General features: G+C 42.7%; 1 protein-coding gene and 1 non-coding gene across 16 annotated transcripts in view; both read right to left on the bottom strand.

Annotated features, from left to right (window-relative positions):
- The window catches only part of LOC103216195 (RNA-binding protein 12), a 37,858-nt gene that overhangs the window by 1,830 nt on the left and 8,695 nt on the right, over positions 1 to 27,333 (bottom strand). For 6 of the 15 annotated variants that reach the window (XM_073009234.1, XM_073009218.1, XM_073009231.1 and 3 more), the window contains 12 exons: positions 4,537 to 4,665; positions 4,259 to 4,438; positions 4,054 to 4,128; positions 3,905 to 3,991; positions 3,687 to 3,767; positions 3,427 to 3,516; positions 3,231 to 3,317; positions 3,006 to 3,092; positions 2,852 to 2,911; positions 2,639 to 2,772; positions 2,479 to 2,533; positions 2,173 to 2,224 (listed from right to left, as the gene is read on the bottom strand). In XM_073009234.1, the coding sequence (XP_072865335.1) occupies positions 2,173 to 2,224; positions 2,479 to 2,533; positions 2,639 to 2,772; positions 2,852 to 2,911; positions 3,006 to 3,092; positions 3,231 to 3,317; positions 3,427 to 3,516; positions 3,687 to 3,767; positions 3,905 to 3,991; positions 4,054 to 4,128; positions 4,259 to 4,438; positions 4,537 to 4,665 (1,117 nt within the window). Of the gene's footprint in view, positions 1 to 2,172; positions 2,225 to 2,478; positions 2,534 to 2,638; positions 2,773 to 2,851; positions 2,912 to 3,005; positions 3,093 to 3,230; positions 3,318 to 3,426; positions 3,517 to 3,686; positions 3,768 to 3,904; positions 3,992 to 4,053; positions 4,129 to 4,258; positions 4,439 to 4,536; positions 4,666 to 22,896; positions 26,466 to 27,333 lie in introns of those variants that run through there. The other 9 variants (XM_073009241.1, XM_073009244.1, XM_073009247.1 and 6 more) reach the window with 4 other exon arrangements.
- Positions 18,430 to 18,534, bottom strand: LOC119622643 (U6 spliceosomal RNA). The gene has a single exon (XR_005239249.1). It is a non-coding gene; the product is annotated as a U6 spliceosomal RNA (small nuclear RNA).

Below are 27,333 nucleotides of genomic sequence, written 5' to 3' on the forward strand. Positions count from 1 at the left end.
CAGCTACTCACGAGGCTGAGGTGGGAGGACTGCTTGAGCCCAGGGGTTCAAGGCCAGCTTAGGCAACATAGTGAGACCCCCATCACTTAAAAAATAAAAAACTAGAGGGGAATGTTGATGTGTATGTGATGGATATTTATATAGTCTTTTCTCGAAATATACTAATTAGAAAGGGGAAAATAGTACTTGTATAATGGAGAAACCTGGTAGATCTGACCTTAACTAAGTGACCAAAGTTAACATGACTGGTAACAGGACAAATCAACATCATGTGCCTCTGAATAAGATGCACTGAGAATACACAGCATCACTTTGGTGGTATTCCTGCCAAAAATGTACAATCTGAATCTAATCCTGAGGATTTATCGGGTAAACTCAAACTGAGGGACATTCTAGAAAATATCTGGCCTATATTGTTTATATCATGAAATGTTAATATCATGAAAGGCAAGAAATCGTCCATATAAAAAATATATACTAACTGAATGCAAAGATTTGCTTTTGCTGTAAAAGATATTAGGACAATTGGCAAAATCTGAATAAATGCTATAGGTTGGATAATAGTATAGATGTTAATCTCCTGATTTTGAAGATTGGTCTGTGATATGTAAGAAAGAGTCTTTGATTTTAGGAGATACTGAAGTACTCAGAGGTAAAGAGCCAGGTGGATAATGATGGGTACAAAGTTGGTAGGACCATAGAGGCAAACCTGAGGCAGGGCTATTTATTACAGCATTCTCCAACATATGTATACATGCGTATACATACATAAACACATACATTTATTTCCCTTGAAATGTGAATGTATGTATATATGTATACATGTACATACACACTCACATACACACACACACACACACACACACACACACACTGTATACATGTATGAGAAAAGAGAAAGTAAATGTGGTAAATTGTTATGTTAGGGTAACTGGGATAAAGGTGAAGAGCCCCTGTGAACTCAGGCCCTGACCCCTGAGTTCCAAGGAACTGAGCTCCTATGACTATTCTTGCAACTTTTCTCTAAGTCTGAACTTAGTTGAAATACAAAATTAAAATTTTAAAACCCAGATTAGATCAGGTCAGGTCACATTTTCCACTTCAGCTTGTGCCCACCTTGGGGTGCTGGGGAGTGAAAAGGTTTGGCCCGAAACAAAAGGGCTTGGTGGACTCGCCAAACACACCCTGCAAGGAGGTAAACAAGGCTTCCACTGATGCTCAAATAAGTACTCGTTAGGTTCTAGGCAAAGATAATAATGATAATGTAACAGATACCATTTTTCAGAGAACACTTAATAAGCACCAGGCTTACTGCTTTACTTGTAGCCTCTCCTTGAGTAGTCAATTTCATATAATATTTAGTCTTCTTATGAAACCAAAGCACACAGAAATTAAACAATCTGCCCCAAGTCATGTGGCATGATTTTTTTTTTTTTTTTTGAGACAGGGTCTCACTGTGTCACCCAGGCTGGAGTGTAGTGGCACGATCATGATCATGGCTCACCACAGCCTCAACCTCCTGGCCTCAGGAGATCTCCCACCTCAGTCTCCTGAGTAGCTAGAACTGCAGGCACCTGCCAACATGCTTGGCTAAGTTTTGTTTTAGTAGAGACAGGGCTTTGGCTGGTCTGGAACTCCTGGGCTCAAGTGATCCAGCCACCTTGGCCTCCCAACTGAGTGCTAGGATTACGGGCGTGAGCCACCACTCCTAGCCTGACATGATGATTTGATTCCACAGGCCTAGCTCTAAAATCCACCCTCTGGGCTGGGCGCAGTGGCTCACGCCTGTAATCCCAGCACTTTGGGAGGCCAAGGCAGGTGAATCACCTGAGGTCAGGAGTTCGAGACCAGCCTGGCCAACATGGCGAAACCCCGTCTCTATTAAACATACAAAAATTAGCCAGGCATGGTGGCATGCGCCTGTAGTCCCAGCTACTTGGGAGGCTGAGGCAGAAGAATTGCTTGAAGCCAGTAGGCAAGTAAGCCAAGATTGCACCACTGCACTCCAGCCTGGGTGACAGAGCAAGACCCCTTCTCAAAAAATAAAAATTAAATAAAATCCACCCTCTGGACAATGAAGGCAGGTATCTGCCCTCACTCTCCCTTTTACTCATGCAGGCTTGCCCCTATGTGTGTGGACTGACCTGCCTCAGGGTGGATGGGGAAACTTACCTGCACAGTAGGGGTTACCAGGGTTGAAATTCAAGGCAAATTCATGCGAGACCTGGAGACAAGAATGAAAACGAGGTTCTTTCCCCATGACCTCTGTGCTGAGAATGAAAAAGGACACTATGGCGTGTGCCAAGATTCCTACAGGAGCTATGGAGTCCTGAGCACTTGCTGTCTACATGCCTGCAGGAATTCATCCCTGCATCTCCTCTTAAAGCTGAGTGCCAGGTAGTAAGTAAATTTACCATATCCCCCAAAATCAGGACCCTGAAACTGAAAACAGGAGTGGCAGAAAGAGAGGGAGCTCACCTGCCAGTCAGGGGGAACCTGGGCCCCAAATCCAAATGCAGGGAACAGCTTGTCTCTGTGGGAGGACAGTGTATTGGGCAAGAGGCAGTGAGGGGACTGTGAGCCCAGAGGCTGAAGCATCTGCAGGGAGCGGGTATAGCCAAGAGAAGCAGGTACTCACGAGTCGTAGTCCTGAACCACGCTGCCCACACTCCACAGTGCCATCAGGTACTCATTGACCCCTGTTGGACTCAGGTAGTGTAGGGAGTCAGGTGAGGAGGGGTCTCCATTGGAGCCAGTGAAGTCCATGCCCACCTGGGAGGAGGTGAGGAAAGGAGCTAAAGACCACGTTGAGCCCCAGACCTGTTCTCTTGCCCTTGGTAAGGCAACTTACAGTGAAGTTGATCTGACAGCCTCCCATCACATAGTCCAGAAAGGAATACTCTGTTTCTACCTGCAAATGAAACCAGGGTCATGCCTGGGGTGACAGCAGTTGATGTCATGGAGCTCAGGAATCAAAGCCTTGGTTATATGGGCTTTTGTCTCACCCGGCAAATCTTGACACAAATAGTTCCAGAGTTCTTGTAGCTTTTCTTTTTCTGCTGCTTCTCAGGGTGGATGCATTCGAACTCAGCCTGGTGAGGACAGAAAAATTAGGGTAGGAAATTCTCAGAGCATCAGCCAAGGACTCGAGCTGCCTTCTCCTCCCTCTCTAACCCCGAGCTTCAGCCATCTAGGCCCATTTCCACACCCATGGCAAGACCAACACTCACCGGGACTGCTTGCAGCTGGGCCAAGCTGGTGTGGAAGGTACCGATGAGATCATGTGACCCGTCACTGTCATAATCGGAGCATCGCACCTGTGGGGAAGGTGTGTGTGGACATAAACGAGTCAGGCGGCAGATGAGAATAAGTCCCTCCTCAGGTTCTCTTCCCCAGCGCAGTCCACGCAGGAGACAAGCGCCTCACCTCGATGGGTGTGCTGGGGTCCCCACCACAGAAATGCTGAACAGGGACTGAGAAACGCTTCCATGTAGGGTTCAGGTTGTTCTTGATGACCTGAAGGTGGAGGCCAAGGCCTCCAGTGAGTTCTGGCATGGCCTGTGAGGAGCTGCCACACTTCTCTACCCACCTGCAGTTTCTTTCTCCCCGAGTTCCAAACCTTGCTAGTCACAGGCCCCAGGAGATTCTCTCCTACCCCAACCCACCCAATCCCAGGGGTCTCATACCTCAGATCTGTACACCAGGTGCCATTTCCCATCACGCTGGCGGAAGAACTCCAGAAATGGATCTGATTTTCCCAGGAAGTCCTGCCAATGCGAGACCCCAGTTACAAAACTCAGGAACAAACCACCACTATGCCATCCCTCTGTCCACACCCCCATCCCCCATACACCATCCTTGGCCCCTTAACTCTTGGATTACCAGTGCCTACTTCCAGACACACCTTCTTATCTAGGTTTCTGGCCTCTACCTCCATGGTCACTACACGATTGTCCTTCAACTCCTGAGCTGAGACCTGGGTAGGGGAAGACTACATCACCTCATGAATTCACTGATGTTAAGTCCCTCCCCAACCCTTGTTGGGTTCCTTACCGTGATGGTCCCCTGCCCAGCAGGTTTTCCAGGCTTCAGCATCAAGGGAAGAGTCAGTACCTGGCTGGACACAATCTGGGACAAAGCGGGGAAGGGAGTTTCAGGATAACAGGCAGGGTTAGGTCCTGCTTGCCGCCTACCTCCAGGCAGGCTAGGTTGTCTCACGACCTGTGTCTGAAGGATCCTAATCCCCAGCCCTACATACCTGTCCTAGGGAACACTCAGCACCCCCTAGGAAGTCATCATCCCCCAGCTCTGGTGTCTTGTTGTCTATGTCATAGATTCCAAAGCGTAGCTTCTGAACTGTCTCAAAGTGGTACTCAAGCTGTAGGGTCTTGGAGAACTCAGGGCTTGAGCAGTTCCGCACTCGTTCAGTCCGGCCAAGCTGTGGGCAGAGGCCAGTAAGCATCACAGTCACAGCCTCCACCCCAAAACACAATATTAGACTCCCTCCACAACCTAAACCTCCATAATCTGCCTCACCTCAGCCCAGCTACCCCCTCCCACATCCTGTAAAAGGACGCAGAGTGGGTCAGACTTGGAGCCGATGTCCTTGTCAATGAGATGGTCACAGGAAATGGACAGCTGAACCAAGGTCACGCAGTGGGCCATCTGAGGGAAAAGAAGCTGGGTCAAGCACCAGGGAGCCTTCTCTCCCGTTCCCTGACTGCAGGTCCCAGCTTGGGACCCAGGCAGGGCTGAGCATACGTCTACCCCCATGACACCCAAGGAAGAAAAGGCCTTATAGCCTCCAAACTCCTCCACCCCCAGGTGAGCTCACTTGGCACAGAAGATGGCGGTTACAACCAACCCTAGTCTGAAGATATTGAAAAGGGGTACTAGCCTCCATCTACAACTGTAACCCCAAACTATCCTCACCCTAAAATGTGTCTTAATCCCAATAGGGCTGTCCAAACCCAGACTCTAATCTTGGTCTTTGCAAAGACCAATAAATCTTTCTGACCCCCTTACTGGTTCCAGGTCAGACCCTAATCCAAGTTCTGATCCTAATATAACCCCAAATATAACTATGATCCACAAAGTATCTTCTTCCAGTGATTTCTCACTAACCCTGGGGACCTAACTCTTGGGGTGGAGTTATGATCCCCCTACTAATTCTCCTCACCTCTAATGAGTGCTAATGTCCAACTCCTCACTATTTCCACTGCTGCTGCCCAATCTAAGCCATCACTGTTTCTCACCTGGCTTACAGCATTAGCCCCTTCAACTGGTCTCCCTTATTCTATGCCGTCTCCACCTCCATTCCCCCACCCCAGCAGGCTATTCTAAATATAGCAGTCAGGCTGATCCTATTAAAACATAAGTGAGGCTGGACATGGTGGCTCATGCCTGTAATCCTGGCACTTTGGGAGGCCAAGGTGGGTAGATCACTTGAGGTCGGGAGTTTGAGACCAGCCTAGCCAACATGGTGAAAGCCCGTCTCTACTAAAAAAAATACAAAAATTAGCCGGGCGTGGTGGCGCGTGCCTGTAATCTTGGCTACTCAGGAGGCTGAGGCAGGAGAATTGCTTTAACCCAGGAGGTGGAGGTTGCAGTGAGCCGAGATCATGCCACTGTACTCCAGCCTGGGCAACAAGAACAAGACTCCATCTCAAGAAGAAAAAAAAAAGAAAAAAAAAAGTGAGGTCTTATCACACCTCTGCCTGAATCCTCTAATATTTCCCATTTACCACTGCACTTAGAAAAAATCCAAACTTGGCCAGATGTGGTGGTTCACGCCTATAATCCCAGCACTTTGGGAGGCCAAGGTGGCTGGATCACTTGAGGTCAGGAGTTCAAGACCAGCCTGACCAACATGGTGAAACCCCATCTCTACTAAAAATAAAAAAATTAGCTGGTGTGGTGGTAGGAGCCTGTAATTCTAGCACTTTGGGAGGCTGAGGTAGGAGAATCGCTTGAACCTGGGAGGTGGAGGTTGTAGTAAGCCAAGATCGCGCCACTGTACTCCAGCCTGGGCAACAAAGAAAGAAAAGAAAAAAATCCAAACTATACCATGGCCTATAATGTCCTGGAAAGTCTAGATTTCTTTAACCTGATCTCCTAATATCATCTCTCTTGCTCACTCCATTTCAGCCACCTTGCTTGTCACTCCTCAAATAAGCCAAGTTTGTTTGCTCCTTCTTTTGTGAGACAGAGTCTCATTCTGTCACCCAGGCTGGAGCGCAGTGGTGAGATCTCAGCTCACCACAACCTCTGCCTCTTGGGTTCAAGCGATCCCTCCCACCTCAGCCTCCCAAGTAGCTGGGACTACAGGTGTGCACCACCATACCCAGCTAATTTTTTTTTCTTTGTTGAGACAGGGTCTCACTATGTTGTCCAGGCTGCTCTCGAACTCCTCGGATTAAGCAATCCACCCGCCTCAGCCTCACAAAGTCCTGGCATGATAGTGTGTGCCACCGCACCCAGCCAGCCAAGTTTGTTTCTACCCCAAACACTTTGCAGTACCTGGAATGTATTCTTTCTCTGCATTATATCCACATGGCTCACTGCTCCCTTTCCCCACAAGTCTTTACTCAAAATAATCTTCCCTGTTTTATATATATACATATATAGGCTCTCCCTTTTAGCCCCTCTAAAATTTCAACCACACTGCCCCTGACATTGCATACCCCTTTTCTGCTTTTTCTCAATGTCTAACATTATATACATTTATTTACTGTTTCCCCTACTAAAATATAAACTCTGTGAGAAAGGAATATTTAGCTGTTCTGTTCATTACTCTATCCCAAGCACCTAGACAGTATGTATTTGCAGAATGAAATCTCAAAGTTCATCTCCAGTCCCAGTTCCCTGCCCAGCCAGTTCCAAACTAACTCATGTCTTGCCCCTCTAACCAGGCAGCACCATGCTTCTCTGATTCACCCCCTCCCTCTGCTGGAAACATTTTCTTGCATGGAGCACCATGAAAACACCTGGGTATTCCATCCTCCTGCAGTCACCATAACAATCACCCTCAGACCTCTTGTTATCCCTGTGTCCCCCCTTGGCCCATACACCTGAAGACCACTCCACCAGCAGTGCACATGAGGTTAAATCTTTCACTGAGCTTCACCCAGCATTCCAGGTTTCCAGAGCTATACCCTGAGATGTCTCCAGCCTCAGCCCTCCCCTATACGAATCCTCAGTCAATCGCTCCTCTCTCACAGCCCACAGTACCCCATCTTGGTCTCTCATAGTCTCCATCTGGAATGCTGTTATCAAAGTTGGAATGCGAAGAGTTCAACTTGCTTCACATACTGCCCCTCCACAGCACCCTGGCCCCTGCGTGAACGCTCCCAGTGACAGAAAACCTAGTCTTACAATCCAATCATCAGAAAGTCTAGGTCCATACAAATCCTACCCAAACTGACCTAACTCTGTGGAATTCTTACTTCTACCTGGTAGGTGTTCTTCCCCAGCTCCATGGGAAGGCCTTACCCTATCTCCCTATGAGAACTCATCTGACACGTGGAAGCTGTGAACAGTCCCAGCTGAAATCTGGAGAAACAGCCCCAGTTCTTTTGACTGTTGCCCCTAGAATGTGGCCTGCAGACTCCTGACCATTCTGATCACTCCCTTGGAGGTTCCCCAAGGACAGACCCAGAGCAGAATACATGTTCCCTCAAGGGATCAGGATCACAGCTTCCCCCAAGTCACAATCTGAATTCCACACATGTCACCTCACATGCTCTCCAAGGCAGTGTTTACACAGTACAGAGACAAATAAAAAAGAATGCTCATTTCACTAATGCTGGGAATAGTGAAAAACCTAAGCCAGCCTAAAGGTCTGTCGACTAAATATGATACATCTGAACAACGGAATGCTGCATAGTGGCTACAAAACAAGACAGAACTATATTATATTGGTATCATAGGAAAAAAATAAAAAATAGGCTGGGCACAGTGACTCACTGCTGTAATCCCAGCACTATGGGAGGCCGAGGTGGGTGGATCACTTGAGGTCAGTTCAATACCAGCATGGCCAACATGGTGAAACCCAGTCTCTACCAAAAATACAAAAATCAGCGGGGTGTGGTGGTGCACACCTGTAGTCCCAGATACTCGGGAGGCTGAGCCAGGAGAATCACTTGAACCTGGGAGTTGGAGGTTGCAGTGAGCTGAGATCACGGCATTGTACACAAGACTCCATCTCAAATAATAATAATAACAACAAGAAGTGTATGACCATTTTTTACTTCAATTGTAAACCTCCATTTTAAACTTCAATTGTAGGTGTATCTTTATAATAGATTTGAATACAAACATAAATAAATACACACACAGAAAAATGGAAGATACACCAAATGTTTTAGGTAGCTCAAAGGAGTGGAGGATGAGAATTTTGTGAACTTCATACTTCTGTATTGTTTCAATATTTTATATTGTTTTGTATTTTTTAAAAGGCCTCATATAAAAACAAAAACAAAACAAAACAAGCAAAATAAATAAAAAGGCTTCATTAGCTTCTCCCCGGAATCCACACCTCAAATCCTCTTTACTGTTCATTCCAAGCCCAAACCCTCCATTTCCAGTTCAACAGCCCCTACCTAACTTCAGGCCTTATTAAAAGTCTCTTGCATCCTGCTTGGTTTCTGTCCTAGCACTGCCCCACCCGGTCATCCCAGATGCCAGCTTTCAGTCTCTATACTAAGTAAAAGCCCTGTATAGCTGCCTTTAGGTTCAGAGTCAAACTCCCTACCAAGGCTACCTTGCTGCACAGCTCCAAAGGACATACCTACATAGAACTTGGTAGTTGCACAATTTGATAACCCTGCTTCCCTAGATCAACCTTCAAAGCCCTTCCCTGTTTGCCATCAGCTCTACCTCCTGCCGCTCACTCGCCCACCCAACTAGTCATCCAAAGTTATTTCTGGTTCATCTAACACACATGCCTGACTTTCCTGCCTAGCAAATGTCCTGCCATCCATGGTTCTAATATGACATTATTCCTTTATGAACCCTTGCCCATTTTCCCCAAGAAGGATTTTTTTATCTCTACTCTGGATGACTGCAATGGTTTCCTCATCAGTGTTTCTGCAATCACACAGACATTTCTGGGTTTATTAGTCAAACAGAAACCTGATCATGTCATTTCTCCACTGAAAACTCTGGAATGCCTTTCCAAAACACTTAAAACCTAAAGTTCTTACCATGGTCTTCAACAAGGCCCTGCAAGACCTGACCCTTGCCTAACTAATCATCTAGCCACCCAACTATCCTCCAGCCAGGTTGGCCTTTCTGATCCACATACACCTAACACCAACCTTATTTACCACCTCAGGACTTTTGCACTCTGTCTCCCTCCTTATACACTCCAGAAAATAAGCTATACAAGATTAGTAACTCTGGCTAGCTCCAGGACCCACAACAGTATCTACGTATCCTACAGTAGATAGAAGTATTCAGTGACTGACTTAACATTGAAGTCACACCATAATTTTTACTTCTGTCTGTCTACCCTGTAAACTGTGGGCTCCTTGAACTGGGGCTGGATATTATCTCTGTATCACTAGTATTAGTGCTTAGTATATAGCTGGTACTAACAACCATTTGCTGAACAAATGGTGAATGTGCTTTTGCTCAAGTCACACTTCAGGCCTTGAACTAATGTGTAACAGTAAATCTCCCCTATCCTGATCTTATACAGTTCAACTTTAAAATTTAAATGCAGGACTCCTACAATTCAATATTAAGTCAATTAAAATGGACAAAAGATTTGATCAGGCACTTCATAAAGGAAAATATGTGAATCAGAAATAAGCAAAGTGATCCACAGCGTTCGTTATCAGGGAAATGAAAAATAAAACCACAATGAGATACTGTTACATACCCACCACAATGGCTAAAAGTATAAAAAAGACCACCACCACCAAATGCTGGCAAGGATATGAAACTCTCATATATTGTTAGTGAAAACATTAAATGTACCACTTTGGAAAACAGTCTGGCAGCTTATCAAAAAACCTAACATACACCTAGCCCAAGAGCAATTCCACTCCTAGGTTTTTAGCCAAAAGAAATGGAAACATTATGTCCACAAAGATTTGTATAAGAATGTTCACAGCAGCTTTATTCACAATAGCCAAAAACTTGAAACAGCCCAGGTATTCATAAATATGAGAACAAATTGTGATGTTTATAGAAAATATTCAGCAACAAAAAAACTATTAATATCTGTAACATGAATAAAAATGAAGAATAAAGTAAACAGATTCCATTTATGAAGTTTCAGAACAGGCAAAACAAATCTGTGATGTAAATATTCAGAATACTGGTTGTCCTCCCTTCTCCCCCAGGGGAAGGGCAGGTATTAACTGAGCAGAGGCAGAGAGCTCTCAGTGGGAAGGGAAACGTTCTTAGCATTCTAAGAATGTGGGTCACAGGAGTGTGTGCATTTGCCACTTCCATCTAAAGGAACACTGAGTGTACGCATCTGATTGTAAAATTTTACCAAAAAAACCCCCACAAAAACCCAACAACCCATAAACAAATGTTGCACTAAAGTTAAGGCATGCTGAAATGTTTGGAAGTGTACTGATGCGTGCAACTTTTTTGAAATGCACCAAAAAATAAAAGTTGTGGTTGAAGAAATGTGATAAAACAAGATTTTAAGTTGTAGGATCTGAAATGGTGGATATATGGGTATAATTTTTTTCAACTTTGCTACATGTTGAAAATTTTCATAATAAAATGTGGGGGAAATTATTATTATTATTTTTGAGACAGAGTCTCACTCTGTTGCCCAGGCTGGAGTGCAATGGTGCCATCTCAGCTCACTGTAACCTCTGCCTCCCGGGTTCCAGTGATTCTCCCACCACAGCCTCCAGAGTAGCTGGGATTACAGGCACCTGCCATCATACCCGGCTAATTTTCGTATTTTTGTAGAGACAGGGTTTCACCATGTTGGCCAGGCTGGTATTGAACTCCTGACCTGAGGTGATCCACCTGCCTTGGGTTCCCAAAGTGCTGGGATGAGCCACCGCACCCAGCTAGGGAAATTTTTAATTGGAGAACTACAGGTCCTCCCGGTAAGAGGTTGTTGTGAATGACAAAAGCATTAGCAGTGATTATTTGGGGTGGTAAGATTACAAGCAACAACTGGAGCTGCTGTCTTCTCACTCCATGACTTCTCAAATGTACCCAAAAGAGATGCCCTTGGTCTGGGCCAAACACATGTAGTGAGTGGGCTACGATTATCTTCCTGTGTAGGACTCAATTCCTGGTGTACTATTCCTTCCTAATCATTACCATTATACCACTTTTCCTGGACTACATCCTTTTTCAGTTTTTTGAACCCAGAATCAAACCCCAACCATACCATTGTGGGCTCATGTGTGCCTCAGTAGCTTAAGGGACTGGACTCTCACTGATGTGATGCCCCCTAAGGTGGCCTGGCTTCCATTCTGAAGTCAGAGCTTCCTGTGCAAGCATTTTTGTTCTTCACAGATTCGTCTCCTTTTCTTTCTCATTGGAAATCACAACTCTTTAGAAACAAATCTTCTCCACCTGTAGTTTTCTATCCTTTGAGCAATATTTCCTTTAAATGATCTATAAACCATGGGATTATTAATCTCTTCCAAAACATGTTTCATCTCCTTTGAAATCTACCTCTAAGCCTTTATCTGCTTAGAAATCTGTGATTAAAACTGTTCGTGTCACTCTTCTGTCCTACATCTCTTGAACAACTACCTACTTTAAACCAGATTCATTTATTTTTCAGATACTGCCATTATAATTAGCCCCATGGGACTTTCAACCTCCTTTTTAGGACCAAAATCTTCCAGAACCATATTTAATATCACATTCGAGTCAATAAAAAAAAAGTTTAAAATTTTATCATTTATTTTTGTGATATTTGTGCACTCTTTCATCACCAAGCACATCTTGGCTGGATGTCTGTAATAGTCTTAACTGGTTTTACCATTTCCACTCTCAGTCCCCTATCTGTTATGTTGAAGTCATAGACATTCTCTGACTCTAATCCAACAAAATCCCAATTCTTATAATCCTATCAAAATGTGTAACTTGCTTATTATGTATTTCTCCTCTTGGACTGTAACTTCAACAAGCAGAAGGACCAGATTAGCCTTGCTTCTGTGCCAATGCCTGGAAAATAGCATGTGTCTATTGCTATCTGTTAAATTTATGAATGCTAGGAAAAGAGTAATAACTCAAGGATCCTCAGAAATGACCCAAATCTAGCTCTGACCTGCTGCTGAGACACCAAGAGAGAAGTAGGCTTTCTAGGAACATCGAACACAAAACACCAGCTTATCATCTCTATTATGTCCCCACCCCGCCACCCTTCCATTTGGGGCTAGTTGGGTGCTGCGAATGGAACAGCTGAGTCCACAGCTCCAACATTTTTCTGCCTCTGCTTTCTACCACTTGGGAGTCACCCTTTATAGTTTGTTTTCTTCTGTTTACTCCTTCTGCCAACCTCGATGTGCCCTAGCAGGGCACATTCTCTGTCCCTTAAGAAAGGCATACTCATTCCCATTTTTATAACTTAGAATTCACAGTATGTGAGAAATAAAAAGGAGCTGAGTGACCATCTAATTCAAGTCCCTCGATCCAAGGCATACAGGGAAGATGTGGTTTGGCTAAGGCCACATATATGGTTAAGTGAAATGAAGACTGGAACTCAAATATTCTGATTCCTACCTCATCTCGAACCTTGGACTGTTGTTAAGACTTTTTTCTCTTTGAAAAGCCCCCTTTCTATATTCAATTGCAATCTGATGCAGTGGGCAAGAGTGTGGGTTCTGCAGTGAAGTGACCAGGCTCCAAATACTGGCCTTACTCCTTCCTAGCCACAATAATGACATACTACAACACTAAACTGATGTCATATCTATATAACTTGGGCAAAATACTTAATCTCACTAAACTTCAGGTTCCTCAGGTGTAAAGTGGGGGATAGTATCTATTTCTTTAGATTAATATAAATAATGTATGCATGGTGCTTAGTAGAGTCTGGAACTGCTGTGACCACGTGTTAGCTATTATCATTATCCTTCAAGCCTAGCATACATATGCTTCCCTTTTCATGATCTTTCCATACTCAACTTCTCACTCTGGGCTACTATATTCAATTCATGCCACACGACTGTATTCTGTCGATGTTTCTCCAGCTTCTTGCCTGTCAACTAAATGATGAAACTCTTCAGAATAAATACTGTTGCAGCTTCTCCTGCCACACAGCACATACCTGAGCACATAATGGGAATTCAAATATTTGAGGGAAGTTTGTGGCAGTGTGCTGGCGCAAGCTTGTATGGCTTGCAAGAGCCAACTGTTATATGTTAGGAAATTGTGTAAGTAGGTGGCTTTAGTAAGTTTAAAACTACAGAAATTGGGCAACAGAAAAAGTAACAGCTTCCTTTACCCTGCCAGCCAGTTTACCAGCATACTACTGTCGATAGGGAATCCCATTCTCTGCTACAAGGGAGTAACTTGCACTTCATTTTCTATGGCTGCCCTTCCCCTGCCTTGGGAGGTTCTAATTTTCCTATTCATAACCTAGAAGATTTTTCCTGGGTCCAGTGGGATCTAATTCAGTGCCAAATGAGCTGAAATTCATTCATCAGTCCCTAACACTTCCCTCTTCCACTTCCAAAGCCCTAACCAGGAAAGGCACCAGCCTGCAATTCCCAATTCCTTATCCACCCCAGGTAACGACCAGAAGTTGCACAGAGGCTGCAAGAACATGGTATAGAGGGCTGAAGGTCTGGGTGGCAGGGGCACTCCTTTAATAAACCAGTGTCATGCTCACACTCCTGTTGCCTACCTTGGCATGCTGGATCAATCAGCTCACAGATGCAGGATCAAGTCTTGAAAGCCAATCAGAAAATCCTCCATAGGCTTACAAAGGACCACCCATTGAACATGTTTTCCCATAAGATTGAAAAGACAAACTACACCGACCACCACCACTCTTCTTTTCCTTTCTGGCCTCATCAAAGGACACGGAGAAGGTAGACAAATTTTCTTATCCCTACTTCTCTAACTTGGGGATTCTCCAAATTTACATCAGCAGCTCTAAGGATATTCCTCATAGGTCACAAACTGAACCAAAATATGAAAATCCTTTCTATAAAACTACACGTTCCTTATTCATACATATGACTAAGGGCTACTGAATGGTGCTCATAAATTGAAATTTTCAACAATAAATTTGGTTTAGATCCATGTAGTACTAAGGAGTCAGGCTGACACAGTATTTGGCAACACTACAAAGCTTAAGATGTGCACACAAAAACTAAAAGGTGGGAAAATATGAAAAAGAAAATGGCCACAAGGCTTCCCACTTTGCTGTACTGGGTGATAGTCAAAAACAAAAAACCGGAAGCCACTAATCTGACTCCAACATCCCCAAAGGCTTATCCAAAGTTGAACAAATCTAACCACTGTACAACTAACTCTTAAAAAATAAATTGAGGACAAAACTGGATATGGAGAACGAAGCAAACTGAGGAGGAATACATGGTCTTCAAAAGCAGGATGGGGGAGGTGAGGGCAATCTGGCTGCGCCACCTGTCACCCCGTTAATCACCCCGGTTGATTTGGCTGAGCTGCCTGGCTAGGTGGGTGTCCCCTGCCTCTCTCACTGCTTCACATGCATCCCTCCTGAAGCTGCATGCTCCATCAAAGAGGACAACCATCCCTGAGACAGGACTGGTCCTCGGTCAAGGATATACGAGTAGCTGTGCTCCCCTGCTAGAACCTGCAAACAGGCTCTCAAGAGTAGGATAGGACTGTAGTGGAGTGGGTGTTTTTCTCTGCCCAGAGACTCTGAACACACTAACACAAAGTCTTCAAGTGAGTACTTCAAAATAAGTTCAGGCTGGGTGCAGTGGCTCACACCTGTAATCCCAGCACTTTGGGAGGCAGGATCACCTGAGGTCAGGAGTTCAAGACCAGCCCGGCCAACATCATGAAACCCTGTCTCTACTAAAAATACAAAAATTAGCCAGGTGTGGTGGTGCACACCTGTAATCCCAGTTACTTGGCAGGCTGAGGCAGGAGAATTGCTGGAACCCGGGAGGCGGAGCTGAAATCACGCCACTGCATTGCCGCCTAAGCAACAGAGTGAGACTCTGTCACGAAAACAAAATACAAACAAAAAAACAACAAAGTAAGTTCAGGTCTGCCTCTGCAATCATAAGCCTGACTGTGGAGGCCAAGACGCCTCACCAATAGGCAAGGGCCCTCCACACTATAGTAGGAGTTGGCAAACTGAAAAGGCCCTGGATCAGGGCAGAGCTCCTTCCCCAGCAGCTCAGAATCCATGACAAAAGACTGCTGCCAGTGGCCTCCCACTTTCTCTAAAAGTCAGGGAGGGAATGGGGATGCCTGTGGAGTCATACAGGCATCCATGATTAAAACATCTTTGTTTTCCCCTATTATTTTTCTTTGTCTGGATTACCCCACCTGTAAAGTAGGGATAATAATGTTAACTTTACAAGGTTGTGAGGATTACATGAGGTCATGGAAAGTATCCCCTGGCCGGCACAGAGTAAGTACCCAGTGTCAACTGTCCCTTTCGGTGCTCACAAACAGGGAAGTGCACCTTTGGGTCCTTCTGCAGTATCATTAACTCCTTCTCGACTCATGGGACCAAGGAGGAGTGGATCCAGGAGGAATGCCTCTGGTCCACCTGCTCCAGGATATAACTAGCAGGACAGGGACAGCCCCCAAAGGAGAGATGATGACTCTTCCCCTTTGAATTTCTCAAGCCACAGTGTGGAATCACTACCACACTAGGGAAACCAGGAGAGCAGTACCCAGATCAAAATTTGGAGCTCCATTCCTGGTCACTTTAGTTTAAGGTCCAAACTCAGTACAGATTTCCAGAAATCGAATGGCTAGGTTCATACAATCACAGAAGCTTAAAACCAGACACAAGTTTATCTAATTTAATCCCATATTGTAAAAGAAACATTGAGGCCAGAGGGAAATAATGTCCTAAGTCACATAACTGATGGAACCACGAATCAATTCTGAGAATGTTATTTCTATATCCAACCATTTTAGCAACAGTTCGCATTTTGTAATTCACCCCAATCTGAAATCTACCCTGCCACTAAAAGAGCAGTGAGACTCATATGGTCTCCCGTCATGATCTCTGCTAACATTAGCCTTGCACAAAGATGGAATATAATTCTCCCTACTTGTCTGACTGCTGGGGCAGGCAGGTAGGAAATCCTGGACTCCACATTTACAGGACTTGATCAAAGGAATAAATTTTAAGTAGCAAGCATGCATAGTGCAAACAAAGTAGAACTCACCTCTAAAAAATGTGATCTGTATCGAAATTTCCAAAGGACATCTATAGGGTAGTCAATTCTGCCCCCATCCCTCCTGGCTGAAATCTACATTCTTTTAATGCCTATCACCGGTGGGGTGCCTGCGACAACAGTATTATATCGCCTTCCTGATGATCTCCAGGACTGAGGCATCACCAAATACCTGTGCATCTACGTGTATACAGAAGAAGTGTGTATCTCCTACAGCACAAAAGGAGATGAGCAAATGAACAAAAGCAGACCAGAGCTCTTGGAAAAGAAACCTATTTTTCATAATGCAAGCTCCTTACCCCTCACTGGAATAAATTCATTTGGGACATTGGGGAAGAGTTTATGATGGGTCTTCAGAATTTACATGTTAGGGAAGGCAAGAAAGCAAAGGAATATTTCAACAGGAAACTAAGCTACAACAAAGACTAGTTTACACTTGTTCCTGTCTAACCATGACTTAGCAAACGGCCAGAAAAGCCTCTACCTGATTCCCGTGGTATAGGAATGTACCTAGTTTAAGCACAACCGAGCACTTAGTTGTGACTTAAAACCCTCAACTGTTGAAGAACAGGAATTTTATTTTGCTTTTCCACCAAAGTGTAAGTGCTGGGTGCACAACACTGCAAAAATCTGTTAGTATGAGATACAACTATGGCTAAGTTGTACATTCATGTGAAGTTGTCTTAAAAGCTTGAAGGTGACAGGTGTTTCCAATTCCAGTCTGTCAATTCAATGGTCACAGAAGTAAAGCAGCATATCTACATCAGTAATCAGTAGTTGCATTAACGTCCATCGCTTCAGTTACAGTTACAGAACAGAGACCCTACTGGTCCCACAGGCCAAACCACAGAAGGGAGTTATGTATAAAGGCCGTGCTACTCTCCAGCCCCCACTGCAATCTAATGTGTGGAGTATAGTGGAGTATAGCATTAACAAACTTCCAAGTGGGATCAAAGAAAAATCAAGGCAATCAGAGGCAACAGCACTGGTACCAGTTGGTGTGATTTAAAACCTTTTAAGAAACTGAGGCCAGGCATAGTGGCTCACACCTGTAATCCCAGCACTTTAAGAGGCCAAGGCGGAAGCATCGCTTGAGCCCTGGAGCTCAAGACCAGCCTAAGCCACATAGTGAAACTACCCCTCCACTCCACTACCACCCCTCCCCCCGCATTTACTTGTCTCTACAAAAAAAAAATTAAAAAAAAAAAAAAAATTAGCAACTTAGGAGGCTGAAGCAGGATTGCTTGAAACCAGGAAGTCAAGGTTGCAGGGAGCTGATTGTACCACTGCACTCCAGCCTGGGTGGCAGAGTAAGACCATCTCAAAACAAAACAAAACAAACAACAACAACAAAAAGAAACAAAACTCCTTAAATCATTTCCACTGTGTGACTTGTGGTAGCACAATGTGGTTATCATTTGATATGAAGCACAAACTCTAAGTGACAAGGCTTTTTTTTTTTTGAGACACGGTCTCGCTATGTTACTTGGGCTAGCCTCAATTCCTAGGCTCAAGCAATCCTCCCACCTCAGCCTCCCAAAGTGCTGGGATTACAGGTGTGACCCACCACGTCCAGCCTGACAAGTCTTATCCACTAATCAAAAGCTATGAGTGAACTATTCCCACCCATTAGGAGGCTGGGGCTAGAGACAGCAGTGAAGGGGCTTCAGTCTAAGAGTTTTCAGTCCTGGTTACAAGCAGATTTACTATATAAGCAAGCAAAGGGAGGAAATGAACAGCAGCAGAACGGAGGGAATGAACCATCAAGTAGCCCATTTGAATACAGTACAGCTCATTCCTAAAATGAGTTAAATTCACTCAACACCTTTGACTGTTCATACTGAATTATGTTCTCTTGCTGGTCACTGCTCCATAACCAAATAGTCATCTTCTCCTATTATGAAATGGCAAATCATCAATTAAGAAAAATGACAAAACTAGTAGTTACTAACATCAAAATTCAGATGCCTGGAACAACTGGGGAGCCAATTCCAATGTTCAGCTGTGCCATTTACCACTTCTCTATGGTATTTGCCGAGTCTCTATGCCCTAACCTTCAACATTTTCTTTTAGTTAAAAAAATACAGAGCGCTTCACAAATTGCATGTCATCCTTGCGCAGGGGCCATGCTAATCTTCTCTGTTTCATTCCAGGTTTTAGTATGTGCTGCTGAAGCAAGCACACCTTAAACATTTTCACTGGAAAGAGGTCCGTGGGGCTATTGACAGAATTCAAGGGATGTGGTTGACTTTTCCCAGCACTCTTTCCTGGCCCTAGACTTTTAGAGTGCTGCCCTTCTGTCCCTGGATCTGAAATGTTTATGTCAGGTAGCTTTTTTCTCCTTCTGGACTCCAGTGATAGAGCAGTACGTAGAAGAGCATACCACCATGGTTGCTCACTGCTAGTTATGTCGATCCAGAAAAGGAGTCATACTCTAGGATGCTTTTGAGACTCTAACACAAAGCAGCCAAAGCAACAAGAATAAACTCAAGAACAGCATGGCAAAGAATTACCATTTACCAGCTGGGCACGGTGGCTCACACCTGTAATCTCAGCACTTTGTGAGGCCCAGGTGGGCAGATCACAAGATCAGATCGGGACCATCCGGGCCAACAAGGTAAAACCCCATCTCTACTAGAAATATAGAAAAAAAAATTAGCTGGGCGTGGTGGCATGCACCTGTAGTCTCAGCTACTGAGAGGCTGAGGCAGGAGAATCGCTTGAACTAGGGAGGTGGAGGTTGCAGTGAGCCGAGATCGCGCCACTGCACACCAGCCTGGGCGAAAGATCGAGACTCCATCTCAAAAAAAAATAAAATAAAAAAATTACCATTTACCTGAGCAGGAGATGAACTTACTTATGTTGTTGAATAGAAACGGGTTTTCCCAGAAAAGTCACTATGACATCAGAGAATTGTGCTACTACCACTCTTCTAGAACATTTTACAAGTCAAAATGACCAATTTTATACTAAAAAGATGAGACTGAAATAAAGCTATTTTTAACAAAAAAAAAAAAAAAAAAAAAAAGGAAAGCCATTAAAAGTTTAGATTCTACCATATCCCATAAAAGCCCTACTTTTGGGAGATTGGTGATGATGCACATAATTGATAAACTATTTCTTGCTGTAAAACACTGGAAAGCAGGTAACAATGAATTACATAACTATCTCTCCTGAACAAGAAAAGGAGACATATTATCACACAGTCCACCCCTTTCAGATGGTAAAAGCCATTCTGGATATCTGCAGGCAGCTGATTTCACTCAGAGATTTGTTCATTGTTTAGTCAAACCCTGATTATTTAATAATGGCTCAGCTACTACCTGGAATTATGGATGTCTAGCCCCCTCTAAAACACGCTGGGTATCCAAATTCTAATACAAGCTAAACTCCTTCAAGATAAAAAGTTTTCAACATTTTTTAAGAGCTTTGTTTGCCAACACATCACACACATAAAATTCTGAAAAGGTGGATACTATGGACTTAAACTAGAATCAAGTTTCCTCCCTGTTGTTCCAAGTATCTTCTCTTGACACTTCAGCATTAGCAGGCAAGGATAAGCAACAATTTTACCTCTCCAAGATTACCAAATCTACCTTTCCAAAGGCACAAAATATTTTCAGGTTTAAAAAAAAAAAAAAAACCCTTACAAAATAATATGATAGCTCAGTACTTTTGTGCAGTTAAAGCATTAAAAGCATCAGCCTGTTTTATTTTTTGACAAGTTTATTGAACAGTATTCAAGACTTCATCTTTATAAACAAAAACCTCTGCTGAATGATGCCCAGGCAATACTTGCTGGCAATGATGTGGCCATATTGGCAACAAGCCATTTTATTGTGTTTGGTTTCTAAAGTCTGGACTACTATAGAACTGCCAGTAAAACAATTTAAATGTGGCAATTTTGCAAGGATGGAAAATAATTTTTAAAGTGACCACTTCCAGAAATTCTTTCCAAGAGATATGACTAGCAGCAATCTTACATTTTCTTTACTCATTTCCCGAGTGTTCTTAAAATTGATGAGATTTTATTTTTACACACTTGGCCCATACCTGTACACAACCACAGACTCCAGTAAAAGGCAGCTGGAGTTTAAGGCTTTCATGCATCCTTATTTTTATGCGAGGTTGACTATTTCCACCTAAAAATGTGTATGTTTGCTTACTTCCATACAGTCCTAGATTTTCATCCAGTGGGTTAAGACTGGCCTTAACTACATAGAATATTACTATCTGAAATTTTAAATAAAGTTTCCTAATCGAATTTTCATTGTCGATGCTTTGACAACTTGGAGTACAAAGCTAGGAACTACATTTCACTTAACACTGTTTCATTTTTTAAAAAGCCACTAATAATAATTGTACATCCAAACTACAGTGTAAACACAAAACACACCTCCAAATTATGCTTGTAAACTAAATGTTTCACTAAAGTTCAGAAAAGTTTACAAATTTGCTTATTTATGACATACATTTGTAGATTTCTCTAATCCTTTAAATCAAAAGAAAAATGAACACCAATAAAAAAAAATCAGAAGGGAGAGGAAAAAAAATTAAATCTAATGGAAAATATTCTCTTCCATTAATGTCAGAATCACCAAAAGCAGACAATAAAATTTACACATAAAATTGAAAATATCAAGATAGTGTTTACAAATGCACACAACTTTGAGCAAAGCTTTACAAATCCTTCATACCATACAAAGCAAATGAGAAAATAATGTCAATTCATTTCTACCCCAAATCTAGTTCTTAGGAGAAAATTCGCAAGAAGAGAGGTATGAGTAGTTTCACAGAATACATTTTCAAGAATTTTTTAAAAACTGAAACTCCAATGCCCAGAACAAGATAAACAGTATCCTTAGCAGTTAGCACTGTTAATAAGTCTCAGATACACAAAAATCAAGTTCCAGAGGGCAAAGCATTTAATTACATTCCACAACGAGCACTGTTGTGATTCATATAAAACATAGTTCTCTCCAATTTCTACACAAACCGCTCTTTTCTTAATTTATTTAATTAGATGAACAATGGAATCAAGTTTTCCTTTTCAGCATTTATCTAAGATGTAGAAATAACAAAGTAGTTGCAATAAAGTGTATGAAATATTTAATAAGAATGTACGAACATATAACCAAAATAAACTGTGAAATAAAAGACTTTCATCTTCAAACAACCCATTTTTCTAAAATGAAAATAGTTTTCCAATGGGGAAAATATCTGTGGTTGAAATACAACTCTCAAGCAGTGCTGAAGTTTTTTGCATTGTCTTTGGAATGAGAAATGATTACTTAACATTAACTTAAACAGCATATACAAACGTTATATTGCTTTTTAAATTGAGGAGGCAGTATCTAGTGATCTGTCAAAGCGAATTTGTATTCATGAATTATCAAAAGACCCACAACACAGTCACCTCTTCTTTTAGTCTAAACAATCCTTCCCTTAAACAAAAATCCTGTACTGACAATCCTCTAAGATTGTAGTGATAAAAAGCCTTTTCAAATCTTATCAAATGAAACTGTTGCCACTCTTAAATCTAAATTACACAACCGCTATATTTCAGTGTTCCACTGACTCACAACACCAAAAAGGCACTGTATATTATTTTAATAGGAAATACTTATTTTAAAAGACTGACCCCTTTTTAAGTACACTGATTTGTAGGAAATGTTGGGGATGTTTCAACCGAAGACAAAGAGGCCATGTAAAAGACAAAATTTGTTTTTTATGATCTCTCATCTACCTCCCCGTCTGTATTGTTTATAATATAATGTGATACATTTTCAGAGCACTGACTAGGGAAAGTAACCATAATTAGAGCCTTGTAAGGCAAGTGTTCTCATGACAAGTAACCATAATTAGAGCCTTTTATGACAGTGAGAAAATTTGTTTTTCTTATCATCTCACCTATCTCCCCTTCTGTATTGTTTATAATGTAATGTGACACATCTTCAGAGCACTGACTAGGGAAAGTAATCATAATTAGAGCCTTGTAAGGCAAGTGTTTTCATGACAAGGACACTTACCAACCAGAACTCATGTGGTCCTCCTGCCTTAGTGTCCTGAATACCAAAGAAAAGATTATGAAAGGGTCAAGAATCTCAATTTTCTTCCCTCTGGCGGCTGCACTTGTACTCTTGTATGAAGACTTTTAATCAACAGGCTCCTGATCGAACAACTATGCCAAAAAGCCTCCAAATAACAGGATTAACACATATCAATCTATGAACCAGCATATGGATCTTTTATTCTATAATACTACTGCTATCAAAGATAATTTCAACTTCAGTTTTAAAAACCTAGATATAACACTTTCTTATGAATGGGCCCCTCTTTGTTTAAAAGGCCAAAATTTCACATAAATTGGGACAGGAGGAAACTGATACTACAATTAGTCCATCATGAACAGGACTTCAAATCAAGTATCTTAAACACATTATTAAAAGTGGTTTCTGGTTTTTGATACCATCCAAACAACATGAACAATTTTTAAACTGACTAACCTAAATCGTGGCGGTCAAACCAAAAAGGCTCTGGTAGGTAAAGGACTCCATAGTTTATTTTTGTAGCAAAAGTCTTATTCCACACAGTTTTAAGTGTGACATTAGAAATCAAAGTTCGAGGTTATAGCACAAACCAAGTGTGGACTTTTATATTTAGGGAAAAAAACCCAACAAAACAGTTCTGCTCATTTACAAATAAGTCAATTAGACAAACAAAGCAGCAACTTCTGAAGCAGGACTGTCTATACAGCAAGGACCCTTAAGAAGCAATAAAGGTACATACAATGAATCTGTATACAGAAATTTTATTCAATTTTAAAAGAAAATGAGGACTTTAGACAAAGCTTTACCCTATAACAAAGCAAATCTGTCCAGCTTTAAACCAAATTCTGAGAGTAGCCAACTCCTATTTTCAGCAGCTGGCAAGAGCACCCTCAATGAGTTTTACTGACATTTCTATTTTCTTCATCCCATATGGTATAAAACAAAACCAATCTAGACCCCTTGATAAGCTTTATGTGGTCATTTGAGTTTTACAAATGGTTTCTCTAATGGTATGCCAAAATCATTTATGTGTTCTCTCCAGATAGCTTTACTGTAACATACAGCAATGTTTATCCTGGTGAGTCTTCTGTAAACAGTCAACCAATGCTCTATGTTATGGAAACCAAGCTATATGCAATTGAAACAATCCACAGGTTCTAACCTGGAAATACTAGGAAAACAATCTGGATGCATTAATCACAGCAATATGAAGATCTACCCTATAAAGAATGATGTGAATGGCTACCCTAATACAAGTTTTACTTTTCTTGAACCTATAGGCCTGTCATTTAAGTCAATGACAGCAGCTGTGGCTTCATCCCGAGACTCAAAGGCCACCATGGCTTCACCTGTGGGCATACCTTTTTCATTGTATTTTAAACACACTGAGCCTGGGATTACTTGATAGCCATAAAAGAAATCTAAAATCTCATCAATAGACACAGTAAAGGGCATGTTCTGCACTTTAATTACTGTCGGTCCTGGTTTTCCAGAACTAGATGCAAAGCCAGGGGGACCACCAATATGGATTGGGCCAGGGCCAGGGCCAGGGCCAGGGCCAGGCCCAAAAGCTGGTGGCCCACCCAAATGCCCAGGGGCACTTCCAAGACCAGGAGGGCCACTTCCAAAACCAGGAGGACCGCCTAAGCTACCAGGGCCATTTCCAAAATTCTGAGGGCCCCCTCCAAATCCCGATGGCCCACTTAAATTGTTTGGTCCACCTCCAAAACCCGGAACATCCAGTCCTAGACCAGGCAAACCACTGTTTCCAACTGAAGGCATACCAGGCCTAGCATCACCAAAGGCCCCTCCTCCTAATCCTGGAGGAGGGATTGGTGGCCCAAAGGCATTTGATCCACTAAAATTACCAGGAAAGTTAAATGGAGGCCCATTGTTGGCTTCCTTTGACCCTACGGTGAGAAAGGCATGCTCTTCACCTCCTGCACTAGGTATTCCTGCAGTGGGCATTCCTGCACCAGGCAGTCCTGCACTGGTTATTGCTGAACCAGGCAGTCCTGTGCTGGGCAGGCCCGCACCGGGAAGTCCTGCACTGGGCAGTCCCACACCTGGCAGTCCCGCATTGGGCATTCCTGGAACTGCAGGATTACCTGGCACAGGCATCTTTAATCCCTTTTTTCCTTGGGCAGGGGGATTTTTCTCAATCTCTCTCATATCTTCTAGGGTAACTACATGAACAAAAGCTTCTCTCCCATTAAGTTTTTTACGGTGTAAGCGTTCAGACTTACGTGCATCCTCTTCATTTTTAAACTGAACCAATGCCTGTCCTAGACCTTGCCCATTGTTATCAACAAGAACATGTACAGCATTTTCATCCACTGGGATTCCTTCTAGGAACTGAAGAACATCCATCTTCGTAATGCTGAATGGAATATTTGTTATGTGGGCACAGACTTTGGCAGAGTTGACATCCCCCTCTGGATTTAGTATCATTTCCCTCTGGTCATAGCTGAAGTTCTGCAGTCTTTTTCGAATCATATCTATCTTTTCTAGCATACCTTTCTTAGTAATTGGATGAACTTGAATAAAGCGATTGCCCATGTACTGTTTATGACGACACAGAGCAGCCTTATAGTCGGCCTCATTTCTGAACTCTACAAAGCCTTCACCAGTTGCTTTCCCATTGGGTCCATAAGCTATATAAATACTATCTTCCACAATATCCAGCTTTTTAAAAAAATCAATGACATGTTTGTTTTCTGCTTCAAATGGTAGCCCTTTCAAGTAAACACAAAAACCAGCCTCATGTGGTGATCTTGACCTTGATCTTTTCTGCCCACTGGGCGATTTTGACCTGGGAAGTGTCTGAGGAGGGGGATGACTTTGTCCAGAAGGTCCCATATTTTGCTTAAAAGTGATATGGCCTCCAGCAGCTACCCACTGTCTTTCTGTGGCAGGGCTAACTTCCACATAGCGTTGAATCATCAGCATTCTGTTTCGTTTCAAAGCTTCAAATGTATCTTGAGGGGAGAGAAACTTAACCAATCCATTCCCATTATTTCGACCTACGTGATCTTTCAACAAATGTACTGCATCAACACGGAGCCCATGGAAAAAATCTCTGACATCATTTTCCATTGCAGAAAAGGGCATTCCATGCACACTAACATATAGATCATCAGGGTTGATGGGGAGTGGCTTCACACTGCTCTGAGAGTTCATCTGGATAGGGTTAACAGGATTCAATGGACCAAGAAACATAGGATTCAGGTTATTGTTCAAATTCATAGGTGCTCCAGAGCCATTCATTCCAGCAGGTAGAGGTGCCACAGGTGGCGGATTCAAGGGCGGCATGCCCGACATGGGTGGCAGTGGGGTCATGGGTGGCACAGAAGGAACTGGGGGAATCGGGGGCACAGGAGGCACAGGAGGTAATGTAGGTACTGGAGGAGGAACTGGAATTGGGGGAATGGATGGCATTGGTGGCAGAGATGGCATTGCTGGAATTGGAGGAATTGGTGGCGGCGGGACTGTGTTCATTGGAGAGGCTGTGCTTGGAACGGTTGAGCTAAACGTTGGGCTCCCAAAGGAAGCTCCCATATTTGGAGGAGCTGTTCCTATGCTGGCTGTGGAAAATGTCTGTATGTTTTTGTTGCTTTCATGAACAGAAGTGGTGGCAGTAACTACACTGGGTGAAGGATTATTAAAGTTGGATACTGTTGTGGGCAAGTTTACCCTGCCACTCATTCCTGAGCTAGGTGGTGGTCCTGATCTACTGGCATTTGCTGGTGGTATATCTAAGTTGGCAGTTTCAAAACGCCTACGACTCAGTTCAATCATATTCTGCATTTCCGTTTTACTACTCAACAATAGTGTTACTTTTGACCCTTTAATTGTACCACCTGTGCGCATCATACCAAGCCTTGCATCTTCATCAGTGGCAAAAACGATGAAAGCCTCACCCAGTTCACCCCCTACAATATGCACGCCCCCATCAGGAATGGTCAATCCAGAGAAGAAGTGGCGAATGTCCATGGTCCCCGCCACAATTGGGAGACCTTGCAAACGGATGACCACAGCCATGCTGCGCTGAAACCACACACACCTGCAGATGAGAAAAGGCAACGGCCAGGTCAGACTCCTGTTTATCACACCAAGTTTTTAGCTACAAGAATGACCAGCTACCATATTAGGCCCTCAAATATTCCCTGAAGCTATCACAGGCAATGTCTTTAATTTAGATATTCTAAAAACTGAACATTTCGTGCCATTTACAATGTAAAACGTAGACAATTTCCACTTCCAGAAGGCATTAATTTTGGAAACAGTTCAGTCCCAAGACTCAAAAAGTTCAAGAAAAAACAACTGTAGGACAGTAAAATACATATACATCATTCAGACCACTAATCATTCAGTAAGATTTAAAAGAAATGTGTAAGTCAAATCAGGAAACAAAGTTTAACAATCTATAGGGAAAAAGCATGCAAAGAATATATCAAAGTTAATATTAAAAACTGACTTTGCTTCTTCCCTATATTCTTGACAATTTCACAGAATTATCAAGAGTGTGATTTTATAGAGCTCAGTCTCAAAATCCAACAGAAGCAAAAAACTAGAATACTAATGAATTGTAAATAATACTTAAAAGTAGATTCAAATCTTAAATGAGAACTGGTTCCATTATTTTATTCATCCTAAAACTTTTCAATCTGCCTTATAGATTACAAAAAACTACATATGGAATTATTTATTATAAACAAGGTTAAGACATACTAAGAAGCCAAAAGAACTACTGAATAGGATAACAAAATCTGAGTTACCTTTATTCATTACCCCCAAAAGTAGAACCTGGTTATAATCCCATTCACTGTGACTATTTTAATTAAAACTCAGGTCCAATGACTCATAACCAAATCCTCTTTAATAAAATTTTTTAAAGTATTATTTTCCCCTAGGAGAGGGCTGACAATAAA

This window comes from Chlorocebus sabaeus, chromosome 2 (assembly GCF_047675955.1).
Source record: "Chlorocebus sabaeus isolate Y175 chromosome 2, mChlSab1.0.hap1, whole genome shotgun sequence".
NCBI lineage: Eukaryota > Metazoa > Chordata > Mammalia > Primates > Cercopithecidae > Chlorocebus > Chlorocebus sabaeus.